General features: G+C 41.8%; 1 protein-coding gene across 17 annotated transcripts in view; it reads left to right on the top strand.

Annotated features, from left to right (window-relative positions):
• The window catches only part of DOCK10 (dedicator of cytokinesis 10), a 245,037-nt gene that overhangs the window by 61,763 nt on the left and 157,414 nt on the right, over window positions 1-25,860 (top strand). For 3 of the 17 annotated variants that reach the window (XM_073359913.1, XM_073359917.1, XM_073359921.1), the window contains exon 1: window positions 11,880-12,526. The exons of the other annotated variants lie outside the window; for them this stretch is intronic. In XM_073359913.1, the coding sequence (XP_073216014.1) occupies window positions 12,422-12,526 (105 nt within the window). In that variant the 5' untranslated portion in view covers window positions 11,880-12,421. Of the gene's footprint in view, window positions 1-11,879; window positions 12,527-25,860 lie in introns of those variants that run through there. 17 annotated transcript variants of the gene reach the window in all.

Consider the following 25,860-nt stretch of genomic DNA (forward strand, 5'->3'; position numbering starts at 1 on the left):
TTTGGTCAGGTGCCAGCGAGGTTACCCTAGTTTCTTAACCCTTTACAGGTGAAAGGGTTTTTTCTCTGGCCAGGAGGGATTTTATAGCACTGGGGACAGAAAGGTGGTTACCCTTCCCTTTATATTTATGACAGGGTAGGATGATTAAGGCTCAAGAGGAAAGGATCATCTTTGTGCACGCCACACAACGGGAAGATTCCCTTTGGAGAAAATCACCCCCAGGAAGGTGGGGAGGAAACACGGCTGTGGTTCTACCCTCTGTCAGCCCCCAGCAGGCTTGGGCTGGAGCACCTAGAGGAGCAGGTTTGCCTCTTGAGTTGTCCTTGGGGCTGCAGGGATCTGTGGAGGCCTTTAGTAAGGGTAAATTCCACAATCTAGCCCTTAATGCTCAGTGTAACATTCATTCTTTTTCTTTCCTAGCTTTTGAAATATTATTGCACTTTGTTGTATCCTCTTGCCTGTTTTCACCTGTACTTCATTGGCTCTACTCACATAATGCTTTCAGGATCAGGCTAATAGTTTGCAAAGTATGTTTATGAAGAGCTAATAAAGGTGTCAGTTGTAAAGCAAAACAAAACTGGATAGCACGTTCGCTGTGAATGCCATGATAGAAGAGCTCTTTGGAATGATACTAGGAAGTTACCTTCCTATAAGAAATAAAACCACATGATATTAACATTACCAGCACTGGACAATATATCTCTTACCTCTTGGAGCTGAAGTGAAATGTTGGCTGAGATTCACATGCGTAGTTCTATGTGCAAACTGGTGGGAATGTGTAGCAAAAATCCCAGAAAACCCATAGCTGATAAAAGTACCCTTGCCTGCATTGTAACTGAAAACAGATATACCTAATACAAAGAAAAGGAACAAGGAAATGGATGTTCTGCTAGTTTCTCTTCCCAGGTCTAGGCATCTCAGGTTGAGTAACTAGGTCCACCATAAATTCTTGCTGGGGTGTCGCTTGGTTTGGGGGGTGATGGGAGGGAGTATTCAGAGCCTAATGGTAGGAGATCAGGAGAAACCTAATAGGCAGAGCTGGGTTCAGCCCTACATGTTACTTCGCACAAGGCCCCACAAAACTAGGGCCAGTTCTGGGGTACAGGATTTCCTCTGTTCCTGTCTGTCTCTTCCAGCCTTTCTTCATGTTCATAAATAAATAACTACTTCATCAGTGATTTAAAAAAAACAACAACACCCATTTATCACAAATATCTATTAGGGTTCCCAGTTATCAGCTTCTAATCCCAGCTAAGCCATAAAATGCCCCCCCATCCAGAGCTGATGAGCCATTAATAAGTCCAGGTGACTGAAACTTTAGTTGTAGTATTACAGTAATGCCGACAGGCCACCGTGGCAGCTGGGGGCATGTTGGGCTAGGCACTGTTACAAGCACATAGCAAGAGAGTCCTTGCCTTTAAGAGCTTATGGTTTAAGCACCCAAAGGATGGGACAGGAAACGGAAGTGAAGTGACGTGTCGTCGGTTGTACAGTGGCAGCGCCAAGAATAGAACACTGGTCTTTTGACTCCCAGTCCAGTGCTGTGTACACTGGCCCAAACTGGTTCTGCCTCCAAACCTGTGCAGACCATCTAGAAGAGGAGAGGGGCTAAGAGAGCATTTTGTTTTGAATTCCTTTCCCCTTGCTGCGCACTAAACTAAATTAATGCAAATCTTACTAGCAGGACTTCACATTCATTCCTTATGTAGTAAAAGAAAAAGGGAGTCCATCACAGCCGCTTTTGAAATTCCTAATCTTTTTATATGTCTGCCAAAATCACATTATGAGCTGGGTATTTCAGAGTATCCAAAGGATAGATTATCACGTGTGGTCTGTTTCCACTGAGCTGCTCAGAATAGACCCAGGAGCTGTGAGGATATGCACATATGTGTCTGGGGCCACGAGAATGCAATATTTAACAGAGTAGCTCTCAGGCACAGCAACACAGACTTATGCACATAGTACAGTATAAGGAGAGAGACCAGTTTAGTGGTTAAGAACAAAGCAGTCAAGGGGATCCCATGGTCTAATCCTGACAGAGCTACTGATAGACTGTATGACCTTGGCCAAGTTGCTTGACCTCCTCCTGCTTCAATCATGCTAGCTGGGAAATTGGGTAAAAATGTGGAATTTCTCTGTAAACCAGATGTTGTGTTTGAGCTGAGCTTTTCTGGGCAAATAAATAAAGAAAAACAATTCTTTTTGTAACTGACAATAGACATCAATGGCACACATTAGAACCACCGCGTGCAGTGGAAGCCAGAAACTGCAAACAGCATCATGTCTGGAAATAGTAAACAAAGATGATTAAATTATTTAATGGCCTCTTATGGCCCTTCATCATTATTCGTGTTTTGTTATCAAGACATGACTCCAGCCCTACTCTATGAAAACGAGTAATTTTTTTAAAGATTTCCCAATGGAGTAAACTAAAGAAGAAATTAAAGTAATTGCTTATTTTGTTTTTGTCTGAATCAGCAGGATTAAATGGCTAATGGAAGGTTTATGTTCACTGCCCCGATTCCTGATGTATGAAAGCTGGGAAAGAATTCTGTTTGTTTAGGGGGAATAATACAGCCCAGTTTTGATGCAACCTACTTAGGGGCACTAGGGGCCAAAGCCGATGAAATACTGTATTTTGTCTGTGCTGCTGGACAGCATAGCAGAGAACCCACATATAGAGACTCCACACCCCCAACTAGGAACCAAGGGCTGCTGTACAATATGTCACCTCCCTTCCCCCTACCCCCATTGCTACTACTCCTGAGAGATGTGGGAGGGAGTGCTGGTGGTGAAAAAAGAGAGTTGGGGCCAGATTCTCTTCTCTCCTCTCACTAGTTTTATGGACATATAAATCCATTGACTTCATTGGAGCTACTCTTTGTTGGCACCAGTGCAAATGAAAGGAGAATCAGGGGCGAGGAGTAGCAGATGAACATATCATGCACCCCTTGGGTGCAGGTGGATTTCCAACGTGGAAGTCTGCCCAGAAGTTGCAGCTGATCAGACCAACAGTATCTTCCATTGCAACCTCACTCCAAGATGCATCTGATAGCGAGTTGCAGCATAACAGCAAGGTTACTATGAATGACATGCTGAGAAGGGGAAATAGGAGCAACAGATAGCTGTGCATCCGTTACTAGCCTCCCAAGATCCGCATGGATGTAGGGACTGCTCCTTCCACACACAGCTGACCATGCTTCCCAAATGGGAGAACTGGGAGGAATTTTCATGAGTAGAAACTTGGAAAACCAATGAAGGGGTAGCAGGTGGCTCAGGATGTACTAACAGCAAGCGCCCATGAATGCTGTTCAGGCGGTTTGAGGTTGTGTGTGTGTGTGTACTGTAAGACCCATTAAGCACTCTATGTGAAATCAAACGCATGACTGACAAAATACCCTCACCAAGACCTCCCTCTTCCTCTCCCCTCAGAAGGAAGTTTCAACCAGGAAGGAGTCCCATGGACTCTGACTGTGAACAAAGAAGCTGGCAAGTGCAACCCATTGAAAGCTCATGACACCACTACTTCCATGAGAGGGTGTGTCTTCACCTTTCATGCAGTGGACAGAAATAGAGGAACCTTTCACATATTTGTTCTTCATGAGATACACTAATACCTGTGGCATGAAGCGAAGATAAAAGCACAGTGAAAAGAACAGTTGGAATCAGTGCACTGTCAGCCTCAGAAGAAAAGATTGACATAGCTGGAGCTGGTGACCTCAGGAGCCAATGTCTGGAAAGGCACATTAGCAGGGCCCTGGCAGATATTATAAAAGAGACTTGTGTTTTCCTTTCATGGCTGTTTGTTGCAGAGATGTTGTCACACTGCCTTGGAGAGCTTACCTTGTGTGCTAATGTCACAGTTATCATGATGAATTCTCAGCCCTCCATGTGGTCAGAGCTAGTTTTACAGATTTGTAGAGCAAGTGAAAGAATGAGCTTGTTTAACCCTTCAGCTGGACTGATCACATGCTTAAAGTTAAGCAAATGCTTAAGTGCTTGGTTAGATCAGAGCCTGGGTGCTCAACAGGAACACGTCCTATTTGCCTGGCAAATGTCAGCTTTGTGCACCCTGCTGATTCGGTGCTAGAGCAGTTCTGAAAAAAGTTGTTTGTTTAATACTGAAGTAGGGTTTTTTCACTCTTCCTGTTCTCGAAAATGGTAGAACTGTTTTTTCCTCAGTAAAAACATGCTTTCGGGCAAACACTAACTTGGAACATTTCAGCCCCAAAGGTGACACTTTTGTAAAGTTTTGAGCACCTGAAGACAAATGGTTAGAATAGAAAGAACTATGCAACTTAAATTGCAATAGCTGCTTCTTCTCCTGCTGAAATGTTTGGTTTACCTGTTTAAGGAGGAGATCTTGACAAGCATGGTGTTCCCATTGGTGCATTCACAAACCACTAATGAGCTGTTAACATGTTCAACATCATGAAGAGGCAGATAATAGTGGTCTTTGGCAAAGAAAGATTAATGTCTGACTTCTGATACAATATCTTTCTCTCTGGATTTTTGGCATTTAGACCATGGAATCTGTGTGGGGTGTATGACATCGATCATAATTAATTTCTTAGTAGTGCTCTGACAAATCCCTGAAGGGATGACAAATTTATATCTGATATGATTCTGTCAGTCCAATTGCATGACCTACTTTTAGCAATGTTGCATTGTTGGAGCACGCAGGATCAGATGAACAATAATTATGTGCTTCTGAATTGAAAATGAAAGCAAAGATGATGAATATAAACAGCAATAGCAGTGTATATTTATGTAACTTATCGGCTAATGCAACCTATACACTATTATCCAGATTATCATTCTCAGTTTCTGAAATATACTAGCACAGCCTTCAGCTCTTGTGACTCCCACGCGGCATCCAATTGTTGGCCAGAAAAGATGGGGGAGCCCAATAGAGTATGTAACACTGAACATCTTGCAGAAGATTGCCAGAGGAATGATCACAATAGCATTAAGTGTCAGACTCTCAAGTCTCCCCACAGGGCTCCATCTTTTGTATTTTTTTAACTTCTTATTGGTTCCTGAGTTCACGTCCATGTGCTGTGAGTGATGGGAAGTGAATTTGCAGCTACTTCTGTTTCCTCTGCAGAAGTCAGAAATTTGGCATGATCTTTGCTATTTAGCTCTTTATTTTTTGTGGCTCACGCAGGAACTGCAACAGATTAGGAAATGCTGCATGCCATTCAAAAGAGACAGAGAATGATTTTGTACTTCTTTTGGTGGAGGAGATAACGGAAGATTTCTGTACAATTAATATAGTTTCAGTGTTGGCCTGATTTTACAGAGGCTATAGTCTATATTCCTTCAGCCAGGCTTCTACATCTCAAGAATTTAAGTAATGTGCTGTTTTGTTTTGTTTTTACCCTGCCACTTGGCAGCAATTAACATCAGGAAATATAATACTCTGAGTGGATAGATGACTTGGCTTTGGCAAAATAAGCAGTATAAGAGTGAGCAGAAAAGATTCTCCTTTTGATTTAGTCACTGATTTTAAGAGTTAAGTGTTATTCTTATTAGTTATTTTTAGTGGTAGTTATTTTTAAGTAAGCCAATTTAGGTTGATATGGAAGAGAATGAACTCCTCTGTCCACACAACACTGCAACACATGTGGTGGCAGAGCAGCCTTTCACATATCACCTCACGCAGGTTCCTCACCTCTGATGTATGCATGAGAAGGCCTAGAAATGAGAATGGTGTTTAGTCTCCATGTCACTCGGTCATCACCTCTTTGCCAGTTAACGCATTCCCTTCCAATATTTATCACCTTCCCTTACAATTCTTTTCTTTCCTTTATTTACTTTTCTTTTTAAATAGTCCTTCCTTGTTTCTTTCTCTGGGGGAGCATTTTAGAAGTGTGATGTTTTATTATGGTTTTGTATATTCTATTTGGTTTTCTTGTGTTGTGAAGAATGTGTGGGGAAAAAAAAGTCCACATTTTCCAAAGTCCATCTCCAATGCATGCATGTGCAAGTTCTTCCTATGGGTGCACAAATCAGGGACACATTTTCAACCTGCTCTATGTTGTATGTGTCAGTATCCTTCTGGGACAAAAGTACTGAGCAGACTGCAATGCTTTCATTCTCCTGACACTTGCTGTGAGTTCTTATCATTGCATGTGAGTTCCAATGAGTCTAAAGAAATTGAGGACTCTGAGTTTGTTGAAAGTGCCAGCATTGTTACTTGGAGCTAAGGTTACATTATGATTCATTTTTGTAGAATATAGACAGATTATATAGTTTTGGGAGGACAGTATGATTTCAAGTTCAGTACATCAACTATAAGTTTAAATATTTGGCCTAATATCCTTAGAAAGTGTCTTTATATTTGAGATTGTTAACTGAAGATGTGGATCTTTGACACTTAATATTCATATTTCTGTAGGGCCACCATCAAAACACTAATGAAACAAAGGACAGCAAAGCACATTGATGGTTCATTTCTGTGTACAGCTACACAAGCGCGTATCAGTGCATATCATGAATCCAAACTGAAGTTAATGACAACATGAAATAATTCATAGATGTAGGGGGAAAACAAATTACATCAGATGAAGATTTGAACAGAAACAAAGAAAGAAAGAGAGTTGTTATTTTTTAATTGGAGTTTCATTGAAGATAAAGCAGATCAGATACCAACTGGCCACAAAGCTAAAGAATATATAGCCATTTCTAGAAAAGAAAGAAAGAAAGAATCACATTGATATCCAGATACTTCATATTGTTAGGTTCATTCTAAACACTGAAAACTTTGAAAATGGTCAGCTAAGACATTGGAGCAGATGCTAGTCAAACACTGAAGTAACTAACTGACATTTCATCATTTCGCTGAATACTTCAACATTCTCTGGAACCCAAATGTCTCAGCCAGATGCAACAGCTCCCAGTTACCAGGCAAGGATCCTGGAAGAGGGAGAACTGCTTGTGGTGATCCAGCCTGTTTAAAAAAAATAGTTGGGGCAACACTGAGGCTTAGTAACATCACTTTGTTACCTGGGGACGCTCATAATACAAATAATAATGTTTACATTGCACTTTATGGTTGTGACTTTTAAAGCAGTTCAGGGGATTTAGCCATATTAATGTATCCAATTTAATAGACATTTAAGCTGATAATTATTTCAAGATCAGTCATTCAGACCTGCACCAGCAGAAATTGGGAAGGTTTCAGAGGCAGAAATGCTCAGTGCAGGAGGAAAGGAACACCTTACAGTGCTGTCTGGTAGCTACTGTCTCTGCCATTTAAGGGCCTGACCTAAAGTCAATAGGAGTCTTCCCTTGGCTCCAGTGGGCTTTGGATGAAGACCTAAAAGAGTGGTGTTGATAGGAGAACCTCTGTAACAATAAGTTCCTTTAGACAAAGGTGAGAGAAGAAGAGGAAATAATAGGGATATCCTTGAGCCCCATGAAGAGTTGCATGGAGCAAACTGCTCTCACCAGCTCTCACCCATCATGGTCCTACTCAGCTACTGGTATATATAAAACAGCTTCCAAAAGTATAAAAACAAGAGAGATTTGTTTAACCCACACCCCTCCTGGGTGTGATGTTCTGTCCCAGCTAGTGGCTCTGAGACCACATAAAGAGGGAGAGTTAAATGAGTCTGCTGTACAGCCTTAGTTAACAGCCAGTTGGCTTTTAGCTCATGCGGTAGAGGCTCATGCACTAAGCTCCAGAGGTCCCCTGCCTGCTGATGACTGGGATCCGTCAGCCTTACACTTGCACTCTCCAACATCTGCTTGACAGGATCCTACAGAGTGAATCTGTTCCAGAGGGCTGAGAGAAGTCTATTATCATTCTTTCAATTAAAAAAAAAGTTTAACTACTGAATGCTTGCAACAATTATACGGAAACATCAGTTTACTGTTCTGTTCGCAACATTAATGTGTGTGGTAATCTAAATGATGTAGTGGTCAAGATCTGTAAAAGTCCAAAGATCTCTAAAGATCCATAATTTCCTTGATGTAATTTCCTTGTAAGGAACTTGCTGGCTGCCACTGTCAAGATTGAGGAGTAATTAGGATATAAATTACAGTAGGTGCCAGGAAAGTTTTATTTTACACTTTTACTAGGAGATAAGATATTACTGGTCCCAATGATATTCCCTATTATAGGTACAGAGAATACCTGCTCAAAACAGCAATGTCTTACCCACCAGAAAAAAGGTAAAAGAAAGATTTTTTTTATTACACCCACCAGCGTACCAGTCCTACTTATATATATTTGTTGTTCCGCCACCTCTTACATGTTTTCTGTTGATTTCTCAGTATTCAGACTGTGGGCTTCTCAGCACAGAGACGGTGCCTTCAGCTATGCATGTAACACTCAAAGCCTGCTGCGGGTGCTACCAGAAATTATAATAAATAATACTGGGAGTCACATCATTGAAGAAAGACAGGAAGATTCTCAATAGGGATAGAAAAATGGGTGTAAGTAGAATAACAAGCAACTTGAACCTAAAATCACCTTTTATTTATGTTGAGGTTCATAGAAGTTCAGTTAACTTCAGGAAGCAGAAGTGACAATATTCCCTGCTGCCCTTGCAGGATCTCCAGCCTGACCAGAATCCGGAAGGATAGGAGAGAGCCTCCAGTTTCTTGTCAGGTCTCCAGTTTCAGTATAGAGACTTTAGAGATTGGATAAAGTTCAAATCTGCATCTTGATTTTGGAATGTTTTTCTGAGCCAAACTAAGGACCAGACTCTGACAGGCCTTTAAATATGTGTGCTGCGGGGGGCAGGAAGTGTGTGACAGATATTGTATCTTTTGGGCCATTAAATATATAAATTATTTATGTATGATTGTGTTTTACTTCTTGGGGTGGGGGTACCACAGCTCTTTTGGGAACTTAAACAGTGGGAGGTGTCAAAGGCAAGTCACTGCAACTAAACAGCTCTATAGTGGTATCAGCCCCTGGAGGGGTTTATGTGTACTGGTTCAAGCTGGGTTATCCAGAGACTAGAAGACAAAGAAATGGCTTTTGATATAAAAGGATGAGCTTGAAGTGACACAAGGCTTTCTTTCTGATCCAGCAAATGGACAGGACCTTCTGTCCAAGAGGGCCCCATTGTGGCAGGATTGAAAAGACAGCGGCCAGCGAGGCCCAATAAGGCTGAGGGGTAACTTCTGGTAAGCTTTTAGCATGTGTATAGGGACTTTTATTGGGTTTTTTTTGTAAATATGTTTTGTCTGTAATGCTTTTACCTTAAGAATAAATGTACTTGCTTAGAAGGAGGTGTGTGGTAACTTGTAGCTGCTGGCAATACACTGTTCATAGTCCTCAGAGAAAAAACAATTCAGAGACATTGGTCATCACTCATTATTCCCTTTTCAGGGTGGCGGGCAACAATACTATGCTCATTCCAACCTGGGGCAGTGACTAGAAGTCACATTTTGGCCCAACACTTCTGTCCCTTCTCAGTTTCACTCATCAGTAATGTTCAGCCTATTTTCCTGCAATCAAGCAATAGTGAAAGAGGTCTGAGGAAAGGAAACCTTATGGCCCTTTGGCATGATAAAGTGTTAGAGAAAGTGGTCGATATTCTAAAGAGACTCTGAGAGGAATCTATACCTGAATTAAGTTAATTCAACAGAGCTGAAGTTTCCAGCATTAAATTTAATGTCTGGCAAGGATGTTTTGTCTTGGCAGTTCCATCCACTGTGTCATGTGAGAGGCTGTTAGGAATCAACTAGAGTAGAGTGGTTTGAGAGAAAATAAGGAAGAATGCCAGCTTTGTTAATGTTGTGGTTCTGTATTGTTAGCCACTGGCAATGTCTGCATGTCTTGGCAAAGGACTTCTCTTTTCCATCTCTTACTGCCAGACAGTGAAGACTTTCACTGCTTTGCTTAATGTGTGTACAGTGAAACCTATCTTAAGCAATCAATGGAGAGATCAGCAAAATTCATTTGCTTAATAGAGATGGTCTTCTAATAAAGAAAAAAAAGCAGAATTTTGCTCAGTAGGGGGGAGGGGTGGTCTCTGAAGGCAGGAAGTGGCCTATTAAGAGTGGTCTGTTGTTCAGGTTTCACTGTATTCTAAGTTGTGAAATGTCATAGACAAAAACAAGCAGGCTGATCCAGCTGACATACTGTTTCATAAGGATGTGCTGTAGCAGTTCATCCTTCCAAACGGCCATCAGAAGACAAGAACTCTCACATTTGGCATGGGAATACTGCACATGGGTTACTACTAGAAATATGGAATACTGCAGAGGTTTTGAAAGATGCCTAAAGACATTCAGGAGTTGAAAAGGGTTTGTTGGAAATTGGAAGGAAAACATGGCACTCAGGACAAAGTCACAGGCCTCAGACTATGTGCTGCATGATGACTGTAAAAAATTATAGGAATGTTATTTTTACTGCAGTTTGAAGCTTTTTGAAAAAGGAATGCATAGCTAGCTTTTGCACCCACAACTCAGGAAGAGAGAATAACAGACAGACATAGCTCAGCCATAGTGAGAATTAAGGAAAACTGCCAATTGTCTTGGATCAAACACATCATTTAAAAAAAAAAAGAGTGACCCATAAAGAGAATATGTGATGGGAAAATATAGCATGACACATATCCTTAGCTATGGCCAAGCAGTGGTGGTGGAAAAGTGTCCTTTGTGCTCTTCCAGTCCTGGGATATCTATATACTTGTCTAATCCCCTATCTTAGTTTAGAGTAGCTTGACAGCTGCCCTAAATTATATTGCTGCCATTGTCTTCAAGAAGCTGTAGCCTTGGCTTGCTAGAATGTAAGAAGCTCCAAGATCTGGTCCCACATCCAGTATATCCCCTACCCTAGCAGCAGGGACAGAGATGTTTAGGAGCTGCTATAATGGCTCTATATCGCCAGAGGAACCCTGTACTCTGTGATTGATCCTCCTGTGGTTAGCTCTGTGGGCTCTAAACCTGTTTTGTACCAGTAATGCCTATGAAGGGGACTGCAAGTTAATTGACTGAGCTAGCTTTTGCGGAAATGGCTATACAGTATATCAGGTAGATCTAATGTGACCTGAGGAGATCATGGGACTGTATGCATCGGTGATACTTCCTATATGGTTACCAAAGCCTTAGATTAATAATGCTTCTATAGAAATGCAGCCTGGATGTTACAGAAAGGTAATCTTTTAGCCTTCCTGTATGTGACCCTGTAGAATTAGAGCTAGATGACCAAATTCTGTTCAGTTAGAATGTTATAAATGCAGAGTAATTCAGATGACACCAAATGGACAGATTCCTTTTTGAAGCCAGCAGAATTACCCTGGATTCAAACTGTTGTTAAAGGGAGAATACGCTTAAAAATCCCAACGCAAAAAGGAGGATGTAGAAAGTGTTCTGAGAAGTGTTGTAAATAGGAAAGAGAGAGGGATTTTTTTTTAAATTGAGAGTATTTTCAGAAGATATTTTCTCTTCAATAGTTTTTTTAGACTACATTCTCTGGTAATAAATATTCTTTTATTCAGATATTTTATACATCAGTGGGGAGGAAAAATTAAAGCAGAGATTTCTTGTATTATATCTTACAAGTCAAAAACATAATTTGAACAATCATATATCAAAAATGTCTATAGCTGTCTATTGTCTATAGATGTAACATTTTACAGAGCTTTTCTTCCTCTTATTGGTACCTCATACCGTTGAAAAAGAGGAACTGTTATTCAGATACAAAAAGCGGAGTTTATTTAACCTCAGATGTCTGAAAATGATGACCTAAGTAACTGTTCTCAAAAATGGGAGTTATGGTGGATAGCAAAGAAGATTCTTGTCTTGAGAATAAACTTTTTCGGTTTATTCAGATTGCAAATGCATATGTAACAGCAGCTGCGTCCATACAAGCAGAACTCAGTCAGAGGCAATGCGTAGTGTGTGTGTGTGTGGGGGGTGGGGGGCGTATGGTTATGCAGGGTCACGTGCCCCCTCCCTTGATTTCTGCCAGGGTTTATATGCCCTGCCCTGAACCCTGCTGAAGACCGTCAAAACCTTAAAATTGTGCCCCCGCCCCACTATCGTCTCTGAACTCAGTCATTTTGGCTTTTGACCAATGAAGAGTTTGGCGGGGAGGGGGCTGGGTAAAGGACATAAATGTTTTTTTGGAGGCAAAGATAGACGTTAAGCTGTAATAATTTCTCTACAGCTTCCTATTTCAATCTGCTATAAAGACAAGGTGCTAAGCTTTTATTTATGGCTTAATGAGATACTGTCTTCCCAATAGCAGAATATTACTCACAGGAAGCAATGAGTTATTGCTGGTTTTCTTTTCCTTTCTGTTCAGTTACTGTGGATACAGCATGTGTTAAGTTTTAGACACACTTCCCTCTTGAACAGTCTTCATTCGGGTTGCTGAAGCTGCTGAAGCAAAAAGGTTAAAGGAACACAGTTTTTAAAGAGCGATTTGTTTGCTGCTTGAGTTCCCATTGATACAATGAGCTTTCGAGGGAAAGTTTTCAAAAGGGAGCCCAGTGAACTATGGAGGAAGAGAAGGACTGTTAGGCGAGTAAATCAAGGGGAAATTCACAGATTAAGTTGCGTATGTATATTTATTTATTTTTCTTTTGTCTACTGCTTTTCAAGCCTCGTTAAAAATCACAGGGCAAATCCTCGTCAGCGGCCTACTCATGGGTAGTAAGGGGCATGGGATTTGGTCCTTGGTGTCTCCATATGAAAAAAATCAAGGAATGATTGAATGAAATGAAAGCATTGACACCTCAGTGTGTATGACGGAACCTATGATATAGCACAACGTGTATAAAGCAAGTGCTGATACTCCTACTCATGCAGAATTATACTTTGTAACACACTGAAGCCAATGGTGCTACTTGTAAAGTGCTGCTCTTTGTGAATAAGGGTATCACAATCTGACTCTATGCAGATTGTGTTTGTATTGTATTTCTGAGAGGGGAAAAAAAAAGAAAACCAATATTCTTTTACAGTGGTGTGGACAAATGGAGAGGGCCTGGACAAAAAGACCTGGGTAGAAATCCTGCCCCATTGAAGTCAATGGGAGTTTTGCCATGTACTGCAATCGGGCAAGGATTTCATCTCTGAGATTTACTACTGGCCCTGCCATTAATTCACTGTGGGACATTCGGCAAGTCACTTAACCACTCTACATGTAAGTTTCCCTTGGTGTCAAAGCTTACCGGCCTTTGTAAAGTGCTTTGAGATGACAGCATTACTTTGAGAGATAATAGGTCCTTTTCCTCGGTATTATGAAAATTTGTGGAAGACCTGGGTTTATATGTTATATCATGTATTTTTTTTCTTATATTAGTGGAGACCCCTTTTTCTGGTTATTGTAAGAAAATTAATTAAAAGTTAATACGCTTGAAGTGAATTTATTTTAACTAGCGCTTCCTCAAGAGGAAAAAATCCCAAACCTTTGATACATTAAAAATTGGTCAGCCAGGTTGACTTGAGACTTAGGTTCACAGTTCCCCGAGATAAGTGTTTTGTTTCTGCTTGCTGAGATATCTCTCAGCCTGCCATGTAGGAGATTTTTATGACATGGAAATGAATCAGCTGTTAGGATAAAAGCAAAAATAACATTAAAATGTAGTTCTTGTTGGGCTAGCTCATTGTCAGGCAATTGAAGACACCGTGTGCCAGCCTTCCAAGTGAACTCAAAAATGCTTCTGCAGTTTCCACAGTATGCATCCGATGAAGTGAGCTGTAGCTCACGAAAGCTTATGCTCAAATAAATTGGTTAGTCTCTAAGGTGCCACAAGTACTCCTTTTCCTTTTGCGAATACAGACTAACACGGCTGTTACTCTGAAACCTGTAAAAAATGCAGGCAAATTTTCAGAAGATCTCGGCTCCCATTTGGGTACTGAAATAAATGGCCAGGTTTTCAAAGTATCACAGCCGGGGCTACTGAGTGCTGCTGAGCACTTCTTTAGGCTGAAGTCCTTCGAAATTCTAGCCCTATGAGTCTACTCCAGTTAGTGGCAAAACTCAGTGGTACAGGATCAGGTTGTATGTGCCTGAAAACAAAAACATCTTAAGAGCCTTAAAATTGGCAGCACATGAAATAAACACATGTCTTTTGCAAAGCAGCACAGTCTTTGTGGCACATGAAATAAACTTGTGTTTTTTGGAAATTTTTGTAAACTGAAGCGTTTAGAACATACTATTCCTTTTAGCCTTTGCTAATGATAATTATTCTCTCTCTCTTGTTTTGTTCTGACAGCATATAAAGGGAAATCTAAAACTTCATACCTTTTGTCAGCCTTTTATAGTCAATCTGCATTTCTCATAGCTTATAGATCTCAACATTTAAGCTTCATAGTACCTTGTTGCTTTATAATAAGGGCTTAATCTTGGTCCCATTGAAATCAATAAGACTTTGATGGGTGCGGGACACTGTTGCATGATTTATCACATAAAATCCTATGCTAAGAGGACTTTTGGCCTCATCCTGCAAATCCTAATGTATGTGAATAATGACCACTAGTGCAGCATCAGGCCTAAAGGAAAATAGGATCGCAAGCTTGCTAGTGATAAACTATAATAGAAGAAGTGAAAGTAAACACATTGTTTTTAAATGGATGTAAGTACATTTGCTAATACTTGTTCGCATTTGTGGCCAGATCCTCAGCTAGTGTAAACTGGCCTAATTCTTTTGATTTTTAATGGTGCCACACTGATGTACAGCAACTAAAGTTCTGGCCCTCAAAAGTATAAATAGTGATTTATAGAAGATGATAAAAACAGTATCCTTTGAATTATGCATCTAGCCATTCTGAAGGAAAAGGGACTTAGGACACTAAAAGGTTATCCAGAAGCAGTACATAGCATCAGTTTCAATCAGACATCCAGACATTCTTATTACATTTTCCTTTAGCTGACTGGCTGTTGTAATTTCTGTGTTCATTTAAGCGGGATTTTCTTTTTTTCTCTTTTAACAAAGCCTGGCATTTGCTCTGAACTGTGTTCTTTTTAAGTTCAGGTTACAATAAGATGGAACCACTGTCACATATTATTCTGCCAGTGTATTTCTCCATAGTTTGTTTAGTCCCTAGGCGAGTAGCAAAACATGGGTTCCCTCAGATTTACTTCTGCTGTTTGCAGCCTGTCTTTCAACCCAATATTTCATAACTGGAGTGCACAAATTCTTTTGCCAAGGGCGTTTTTGCTGTCAATCAGTAGTTGTTCTTTCCAGAGTGGCTGCAGATATCGTCAGTGTGTCAGGATGCTATGGATCCAAGTTGTGGAGTACCCTTTGCTCAGCCTGAAGGCAGTGAGCTCAGCACCTCCCAGGAAGCAATTAGCGATATACAGGATCAGGCTCTGTGTTTGCTGTAACGGGTTGTCTAATATCTGCCAGAAACTATTTTATAAATACTTAATTACCTCGGAATGATTTAGAATGTCTGTAGATTTTGGATGAGTTCACTATAGTTGGCCTGGTTCTGTTCCTGTTTACAATGGTGTAACTATTAATTTCACTAGAGGTGTTCCTGATAAACATCAGTGTGAGGGCGGAAACAAGCCCTGTATATCTGTCTGGGCTGTTAAGACATTTGTATAGCCAGTGATCACTTTTACAAATGAATCCTTGATAGAATGTAGAAAAACATAGTAAAATATAATTATTTATTGAGATACACTGCATGAAAAGTAGATATAATTGACTATATTGTAACTGACTGCAGAATAGATAGAAGAAATAAGAGAGATCTCCATTGTATGACAATGACATATTATTAAATACTGCATAGAACAATCTCTAAAGAATATTTGCTAAATATTTAGAGTGGATATAAGAGTTTGTGCTATGTGTATTTTTGCTTTTGATTACAGAGATTTATAAGATGGTACAGCATTTTAAAGGACTATTTAACAGTAGTTTTATAATGTCCCAGATCAAAACTAAAGGAAAATTTAAAACCTACCCCTGCCAAAACATATTCTTTGGCCACTTATTGTGATTTTATCATGAAACTCATGATATTTGGTGTTTTGATTAAAGCTCCAACTTATGGATTCATTTGATGTTGAAAGCCTCTCAGTTTTCATGTAAGAAAAGAAAAATATAAAAAAAGAAGTTTCTAGCCCTCCTTTTTTCCAGACAAACACTGGAAAACATAATCCAACTGTACCCTAAGGCTCAAAAATAAAAAGAATCCATTTTAAAAAATCTCATGATTTTAGAGGCCTCATTCTTGATGTTTAAATATTTCCGATTGGCAGTGTTGCACACATTCACAGACATGCCATCTCTTAATCCAAATGCTACGTATTACTATTTGTAGTGCACATGCCACTTCCTGTCTTAGTGGAGGAGGTGTGCCAGATTGGACTGGCAGAGGAATGACCACTCCTGGGGTCCTGTTTGGAGTGAGTTATGTTCTCCTGCAATAGAGCCCTCACTCTTTTTCTCCATGCCCAGAACACAGGTGGAAAATATCCATGGATGGAGCTGGGGAGAGATAGATTGGTTTGGGGCAGACTCCACTGCTCTAAAACACCCACTGGCCAATTCCAGGGGAGGTAGGGAGCCATTTGTTATTTGTGGGCCCATAGCCATTCTTGCTGGTGCAAGTTGCCCTTCCTGCTTTGTTCTACAGGGCTTAGTTGTCAGAGCTTGGTAAAATAACATAATAGGAAGGGATGAGATATATTAGTAAATATTTTAGCAACTTGTGGCTGGTGTCCAGTGCAGATCAAAAGGCCAGCTTCTGGGGTGATCCTGATCACAGTCCCAAGAGGGACGGATGGACCCTGTTAGCCTGTGGGGTGAGAGGAGGTCTTGAATCTTCAAACATTGAGGTCTTCCTCTTCTGTACCCGCATTCTCCCATGCAGTGGGAGGGTGGCAGGGTGAAGCTGAATCAGAAGTTGGGATTTGGGTAGGGGAGCTAATTCCCATTCCTTTGTTGTATGACATCAGACTATTCAACCCATGCTGGACCCGATTAATGCCTGGTGGCCAACCTGTGTCCTTAATATTAAAAATAAACTAAAGTTGTGGCCTGTTGCTTTCAATCCATTTAGGTGTGTATGTCATACTTCTCTTGTGTGTCCTGACTGAATGCAAATAACAGAAATGTGCTCTATTTAGCCATAACCCAGATTTAAAATACTTGCAGTAGTATTAGTTGGCCATGCCAATTCATAATTCAGCAAAGTTGTTGTTCCAAGACAGCCTTTCTTAAGCTTTTGCAGACATCATTAATGTAAATTCTCCAAGTATTATATGGGTGAAATTTACACTACCTCCAAAATGCCTGTTTAAATGAGCTTTGTGCTGAAACCGCTGATAGAATTCTCCACCCCAACCTGCCAGCAGGCCCAGTGGACCACTGCCACTTTAATTCCTATGTGAGACAGTGGATCCATATAATTGTGAATCTCTTGAGCATGTTGTCAAACAACCCTGACACAATAGCTTAATCAGGGCTAGTGCAGAGTCCCCCACTATGATCCATAGGGAAGGCAGAGATACACCTCCCTCCACAGCGTGAAGTAGCTGCTATGGGGCAGCTCTGCTGCAGCCAAATTTTCTGGCCCAGGGTTTGATATCCTCCTCCCAAACCTGCCACCTGTCCCCTATATACAACCCAAGTGTTCAGACTCTATGAAGGTGAAGTGAAAAATCATCATGGGATTCTGTCACCTCTGCATAATGGCTTTGAGGTTGAAATTAACGTGATGGCTTTAAAAGAAAACATTTTGCCAGTGTTGTTATATTCCGTTCTGATTAGTGTCATATAAAGGGAGAACAAATGGAGCAGCTGTTTGGAGCCAAGGGATGTTTTATGTAAATAAAACTATAAACCCTAGGATATTGACAAGACATTTTTCACCCTAAGTTACCTACGAACAAGTATTTAGTCAACACCTGTGAAATATTTATAATTTAGAAACCTGCTAGCAGCATTTTAAATTGAAGAATAAAAAAAGTCTACATTTTTAATGAATTAAATTAAAAATTTCACCAATATGTTTAGGGATCATAATGCCACCTGTATAGTAATGGTAAATCCAGCAATTGGTTTATTGTATGAGATTTATTTATCCTGTTCCCCAAAGTGTTTAGAGCTAAACTTCCACCTACTTTGTAAAGTGGGCCAAACAATTAATTTTCTTGTTCTTTTGAATATTATTCCAAACCTTATCTGTAATTCTACTTAATTGTAGACATTAGGTAGAATTACAGATAGTATTCGGACATTGTAGATATGTCAAGTCCTAGCCATATGGGATATACATACAAATATATAGCCCTGATGCAGGAAAGCACTTAGGCATGCATGTAATTTTAAGTACCAAAACAAGATTTCACTATATGCTTAAAGTTAAGCACAGGCTGAAGCATCTTTCGTGATCCCTGGAAAAGATCTCTGGCTTTATGTGTCACTAAAATCCCTGAAAGCTATGGGAGACCACACCTTTCAATGCCAGCAATGCCCCTCTGCCATGTACATTGGCCAAACCAGACAGTCTCTACGTAAAAGAACAAATGGACGCAAATCAGACGTCAAGAATTATAACATTCAAAAACCAGTCAGAGAGCACTTCAATCTCCCTGGTCACTCGATTACACACTTAAAAGTCGCAATATTACAACAAAAAACATCAAAAACAGACTCCAATGAGAGACTGTTGAATTGGAATTAATTTGCAAACTGGACACCATTAAATTAGGCTTGAATAAAGACTGGGAGTGGATGGGTCATTACACAAAGTAAAACTATGTCCCCTTGCTTATTCCCCCCCACACACTGTTACTCACACCTTCTTGTCAACTGTTGGAAATGGGCCATCCTGATCATCGCTACAAAAGGTTTTTTTCGCCTGCTGATAGTAGCTCACCTTAACTGATCACTCTCGTTATAGTGTTTATGGCAACACACATTTTTTTCATGTTCTCTTTGTGTATATGTATATCTTCCTACTATATTTTCCACTGTATGCATCCAATGAAGTGGGTTTTAGCCCACGAAAGCTTATCCTTCATGGAAACTGGCTCTCTCTCTCACTGCTTGCTGTAGCCAGGGCCGGATTTCCAATTAGGCACAGCAGGCATGTGCCTAGGGGTCTGGCATTCTAGGGGCACCTAAAAGTTAAAAAGTAGGTTAAAAGTTTAAAAGTTAATACAGTAGAACCTCAGAGTTGCGAACATCTTGGAAATGGAGGTTGTCCATAACTCTGAAATATTCCGTCACTCTGAAGAAGAGCTCAGCCACATGGGGGGGTTCGTGCTGCAGCTGCTGGGTGTGGGGCGCCAGGCTGTGGGTGGGGGGGAAGTTGGGGCTTCTGATTCTCAGGGTGCCAAAGCTTTGGGCTGGGGGCTTGGGGCTCCTGCCCCATGGGAGCACCAGGGCTCAGCACTTTAAACCTGGGAGAGTGCCTCTGGGGTTCCCCACAGCTCTGCTCCCTGCTTCAGTGGGAAGGGGGACCCAAGGGCTCGAGGTTTTAGCTACGGGGGGAGCGCTGGGGCTGAAACTGGCTCTCCCCCTGTAGCTAAAGCCCCAAGCCCCGGCACACGCGCACGCACACACACACCCCTCCTGGGGCTGAAGGTGGGAACAGAGCTGCAGGGCTGAAACCCAGAGCTCCCTTGTGGGCTGAAGTTGGGAGCGGATCCACAGCTGAAGCCCAGAGCCCCAGTGCTCCCCCTGTCTAAAGACCTGAGCCCTGAAGCCCGAAGCTGCAGTCTCAACCCCCCGTGGCTGAAGCTTTAGCCCCAAGGTAGTACAGTATTTGCTTTGCATGTGTGTGTATGCACGTACTGCTGTCTGATTGAGGACTTACGGGTCCACAGGGTGTCCGGTAGACGTGTAAGTCTGTAACGCTGGTGTTCATATCTTTGAGGTTCTACTGTATTTAAATTATTGTTTATATATATTTTCGTTTAATTTTTTATGGAAAACACAAAGGTCATTTGTAGACATGGGGGGTGGCACACTGAAGATGCTGTGCTTAGATGTGTGTAAGGTATAAATCCAGCCCTGACTGTAGACCCATGGCTTCTTCAGTGGTAGCCACAACAAGATGGGGATGTGTGGGAGGGAAGAGAAGGATGTCAACTGCCTGGTGTGAGAGAGGGTTTGAATATAGCTGTGGGGCTCTCTGATACTTCTAGCTCAAACACTATTAGGTGGAGTGTTGGAGAAACCTTAATCTCCATTTGGTAGCACTGTCTCCACTTCCTGGATGGAAATTCCACTTCGAGGTTGTCAGCCATAAGTGGTGGTGGGCCATCCTGCCCATTCAGTCCCACTGTCACTGACTGTCTCTCAAGTTGGGATGAATCAGCACAAGCACGCACACACACTCTTGCCTCCTAATCTTGCATATGGTAGCACATCACCTTCCAGGACCAAATTGTTATACTGTATTTGATAGCTAGGTTATGCAGTCACATTACTCTGCCCTTGTAGAAGGCAAGGTGGGTTGGGTGACCGTGTAGATATTATGTGGCCACCTCAGATACTACATAGCCTCACTGTCATCCATTTGGATATGCCCCAGCGTCCATGACTGTCAAGTCTGGTGGTGCCATGTAGTTGTTGTGGAATACTTACAGTGAACGGTGCTAACGCCAGGATTAAAATTCAGTCCTATCCCAAATTTACAAAATGCATGATGTTAAAAATACGTAGTAGCTTCAACTGTGGCAAGATTGGTAAAGAGATATTTAATATAAATAGGCCCACCCTGGTGACATAATATTAACTATGTATGTATCCAGGTAGACAATGTCAAAAATGTGAAACTGTATAATATGCTAGATACACTACTTGATTACCAAAAAAAATCTAGTGCTCAAGTTACAGTGCAAGAATCGTTGAAGCATTCTGCAGCCATGTCACCTGGGGCTCTTAGAAGTTGAGCAGGATTGGTCCTGGTCAGTATTTGGGTGGGAGACCAAAAAAAGCACAGTGCCTGAGGGAGTGATATTTCTGTAAATGTCCCTTTTCCTTGCAAGTCAGTTTTGTTTCAGTGTTTCAGCATGGTGTTAGGGTGAACTGTTTTTTAGACACCACATTTTGAATGAGATATAAAATTAAGGTCCTGGCTCTGTTGGTCATCCAAAAATCTCATGGCACTTTTCATGAGCAGACAGGGTCTATCCTGGAGTCCTGAGTATATTCCAGTTTGGGTAATGATGTTCCATCTACTTAAATTCTTTCTCCCCTGCATCTATGTCACTTAAACTTCAGGTGATTTTCTGCCTTTCTTGCATGAAGCCTCTAAAAGAGAATACAGGCCTATAGCTTTTGGATAATTTAAATAGTATCTATGAAAAATAATAATATAACAGTTAAAATGATAGATAGTAATAGAATTGTATTATATTATATTTTGTTTAGTACCAGAAGTTGGGATTCAGTTTGGTTTTTAGGATTAGAACATTGCCTGGAAGGACTCTTGAGAGACTAGCAGTCTCATTGACATCATTTCTCTAGCACTCAAAGAGAAGCTTCTTCAAGAAGATGGTTTACAAATCATTTTGTCCCACAATTATGAAGAAGAAATTGGTACCAGAATTAATACACAATGTTCCTGTAGCCTTTGGCAAGCCATAGTCAGTCATGTACCATATCTGTTTCTGTAAAATCAATTATGTGGATATTTTGGGTCATTATTGCTGAGAAAGTAACATCATTCCATCTGGAAGAGAAGATTATGGGTTTAGATCTCATTGTAGGAGGTGGGATTTTGCTCAATGCTGATGAAGCGATACATCACTGGTGGAAAAGTTATGGGCTGGTTTACATATGTGAAATTAAATGGAGATTATCTATTGCTGGTATTGGCCCAGGTGCGCATTATAGATCTCTCAACACTATTCAAAAAGGCTATGGAAGAGTCCATTGTCCTCAACAACACACTTTCTCTGGATAGTAAAAGGTGCTGTCATAAGTAGTTATTATAGTAGGTAGGGTGATGGTGAGTGCCTCTTTTATATTCACATAATCATTCTAGCACAGCTACTATAATTCATTTCTCATTTGAGATAGATAATATAAAAAGCACTATAAAAATCTAATTCCAAGTAATACAATCTTGGCTGCAAGATTGTCTAATTGGTCCATTTCCAAAAGAAACAGACAAGTTAAATTCAGGACAGACCATCTTTTGGTGGTTAAAGCTGTAAATCAGCCCTACTCCATTACAGATCTCTCTGCCAAAAGTGGTGGGGAGAAACACAGTAATCCTAACATTCTAAGATTCTGTCTGCCCGTGACAAGAAAATTTGAGCAGTCAGTCCCCTTCATCTAAAGATATACTACTAACTAAAGCAGCCAGGATTTCCCATCAGAAAATACATCAGTGCTAAGCTTTGCCAAATCTTAACAATTGACTATATAGAGCAGTGGCTCTCAACCTCTCCAAACTATTGTACCCCTTTCCGGAGTCTGATTTGTTTTGTGTACCACCAAGTTACACCTCCCTTGAAATACAAAAATACAAAAGTGTCATGGCACGCTATTACTGAAAATTTTTTTACTTTCTCATTTTTACCATGTAATGATAAAATAAATCAATTAGAATATAAATACTGTACTTACATTTCAGAGTATAGTATACAGAACAGTATAAACAAGTTGTATGAAATTTTAGTGTGTACTGACTTTGCTAGGCCTTTTTATGAAGCTTGTTGTAAAACTAAGTAAATATCTAGAGTCATGTCTACACTACGAAAGTACTCCGATTTTACAGAAGTCAATTTTTGGGAACAGATTGTATAAAGATGAGTGCATGTGTCCACACTAAGCACATTAATTCGGCGGTGTGCGTCCACAGTACCGTGGCAAGCATTGATATTCCAAGTGATGCACTATGGGTAGCTATCCCACAGTTCCCACAGTCCCCGCTGCCCATTGGAATTCTGGGCTGAGCTCCCAATGCCTAATGGGGCCAAAAATTTGTCACGGGTGGTTATGGGTAAATGTCATCAGTCAACCCTCCCTCCTTCCATGAAAGCAACAGCAGACAATCATTTCGCGCCCTTTTCCCTGGATTGCCTGAGCAGATGCCATAGCATGGCAAGCATGGAGCCCGTTCAGCTCACCGCAGCAGTTATGACCATTTTAAACACCTCACGCATTATCATGCAGTTTATGCAGAACCAGCACCTGAAAACCAGGCGAGGAGGCGACGGCAGTGCAGTGATGAGGACGTGAACACAGATTTCTCTAAAACCACGGTCCCCAGCAATTTGGAGATCATGGTGTTACTGGGGCAGGCTCATGCTGTGGAACACCGATTCTGGGCCCGGGAAACAAGCACAGAGTGATGGGACCGCATAATGTTGCAGGTTTGGGATGATTCCCAGTGGCTCCAAAACTTTTGCATGCATAAGGGCACTTTCCTGGAACTTTGTGACTTGCTTTCCCCTGCCCTGAAGCGCAAGAATGCCAAGATGAGAGCAGCCCTCACAGTTCATGAATGATAGCAATAGCCCAGTGGAAGCTTGCAATGCCTGACTGCTACCGGTCAGTCGGAAATCAATTTGGAGGGGGCTGCTGTGATCCAAGTAGCCAATGCAATCACTGACCTTCTGCTAACAAGGGTAGTGACTCTGGGAAATGTGCAGGTCATAGTGGATGGCTTTGCTGCAATGGGGTTCCCTAAGTGTGGTGGGGCGATAGATGGAACGCATATCCCTGTTTTGGCACCGGACCACCTTGCCAACCAGTAAGTAAACCTCAAGGGGTACTTCTCAATGGTGCTGCAAGCACTGGTGGATCACAAGGGATGTTTCACCAACGTCAACGTGGGATGGCTGGGAAAGGTTCATGATGCTCGCGTCTTCAGGAGCTCTGGTCTGTTTAAATGGCTGCAGGAAGGGATTTACTTCCCAGACCAGGAAATAACTATTGGGGATGTTGAAATGCCTATAGTTATCCTTGGGGACCCAGCCTACCCCTTAATGCCCTGGCTCATGAAGCCATACACAGGCAGCCTGGACAGTAGTAAGGAGCAGTTCAACTGTAGGCTGAGCAAGTGCAGAATGGTGGTAGAGTGTGCATTTGGATGTTTAAAGGGTCACTGGCGCAGTTTACTGACTCGGTTAGACCTCAGCGAAACCAATATTCCCACTGTTATTACTGTTTGCTGTGCTCTCCACAATCTCTGTGAGAGTAAGGGGGAGATGTTTATGGCTGAGTGGGAGGTTGAGGCAAATCACCTGGCCGCTTAATACGTGCAGCCAGACACCAGGTCAGTTAGAATAGCACAGCAGGAAGCGGTGCGCATCAGAGAAGCTTTGAAAACCAGTTTCATGACTGGCCATGGTACTGTGTGACACTTCTGTTTGTTTCTCCTTGATGAAAACCCACCCCCTTGGTTGCCTCTAAATTCCCTGTAAGCCACCCGCCCTCCTCCCTTCGATCACAGCTTGCTTGCAAAGGAAATAAAGTCACTATCATTTTAAAAACATGTATTCTTTATTAATTGATTATAAAAATAGGGAGATAACACACAAGGTAGCCTGGGTGGGGTGTGGGAGGAGGGTAGGAGGAAAGGAAAAGGCCACTTAAAAACTTGTTGAATGACAGCCTTCTGTTGCTTGGGCTGTCCACTGGGGTGGAGTGGTTGGGTGCCCGGAGCCTTCCCCCCCGCCGTTTTTGGGCGTCTGGGTGCGGAGACTAGGGAACTTGGGGAGGAGGGAGGGTGGTTAAACAGGGGCTGGAGCGGCAGTCTGTGATCCTGCTGCCGTTCATGAACTTCCACCAGACGCCGGAGCATGTCCGTTTGATCGCTCAGTAGCCCCAGCGTTGCCTCATGCCTCCTCTGATCTTCCTGCCGCCACCTCTCCTCACATTCATCTGCCATTTTCCTGTACTCTGCTGTTGTGTCCCTCCACGCATTCTGCTGAGCTCTGTCAGTGCCGGACGACAGCATGAGCTCAGAGAATATTTCATCACGCATGTGTTTTTTCTCGCCGCCTTATCTGAGATAGCCTTTGGGAAGGAGAAGGGAGGCTTGAAACATTTGCAGCTGCTGGAGGAAAAAAAGGGAGTGAAGTATGTAAAAAGATACATTTTATAGAACAATGGCTATACTCTTTCACGGTGAACAACACTATTCATATTATATAGCACATGTGATTTTGGTACAAGGTCTCATTTTGCACCTTATATTGAGTGCCTGCGGCTTTGGTGTTAGAGATCACACACGCATTGCCAGGCAACAGAATTCGGCTTGCAGGCGGCCATGGTAAGCCATAGTCTTTCGGCTTCTGCAACTTTCATAACAGCAGCGCCCTCCTCTCCCGTACCAAGCAAAGCATGTTGTGTTGGCCATTTAGTGCTGCAGTTTTCCTGTAAACGTGCAGCAACAGAAACCAAACTAACCCCTCCCATCCAATTCTCTGGGATGATCACTTTACCCCTCACCCCACCACATGGCTGGTATCAGGGAAGATCCCTGCTAGCCAAACGTGAACAGCTCAGTGCCAATGCCCCCCCCACCCCATGGCTAACTGCGGGGAGGATTTCTTTTCAGCCACAGGCAAACAGCCCAGTAGGAACAGTCACCTCTGAATGTCCTCTTAATTAAATTCCCCTATTTCAACCAGGTTACCATGAACGATATCACTCTCCTGAGGATAACACAGAGAGATAAAGAACGGATGTTGCTTGAGTGCCAGCAAACACCTGGACCATACGCTGCCAGGCTTTGTCATGGAATGATACCAGATTACTTGCTACTAGCATGGCGTGGTAGTGTCCTACCATGGAGGACAGAATAAGGCTGCTCTCCCCAGAAACGTTCTGCAAAGGTTTTTAGAGTACCTCCAGGAGAGCTTCATGGAGATGTCCCTGGAGGATTTCTGCTCCATCCCCAGACACGTTAACAGACTTTTCCAGTAGCTGTACTGGCCATAAATGCATCCCAAGTCCT

The sequence above is a fragment of the Lepidochelys kempii genome, chromosome 9 (genome assembly GCF_965140265.1).
Source record: "Lepidochelys kempii isolate rLepKem1 chromosome 9, rLepKem1.hap2, whole genome shotgun sequence".
In the NCBI taxonomy this organism is placed as follows: Eukaryota; Metazoa; Chordata; order Testudines; family Cheloniidae; genus Lepidochelys; species Lepidochelys kempii.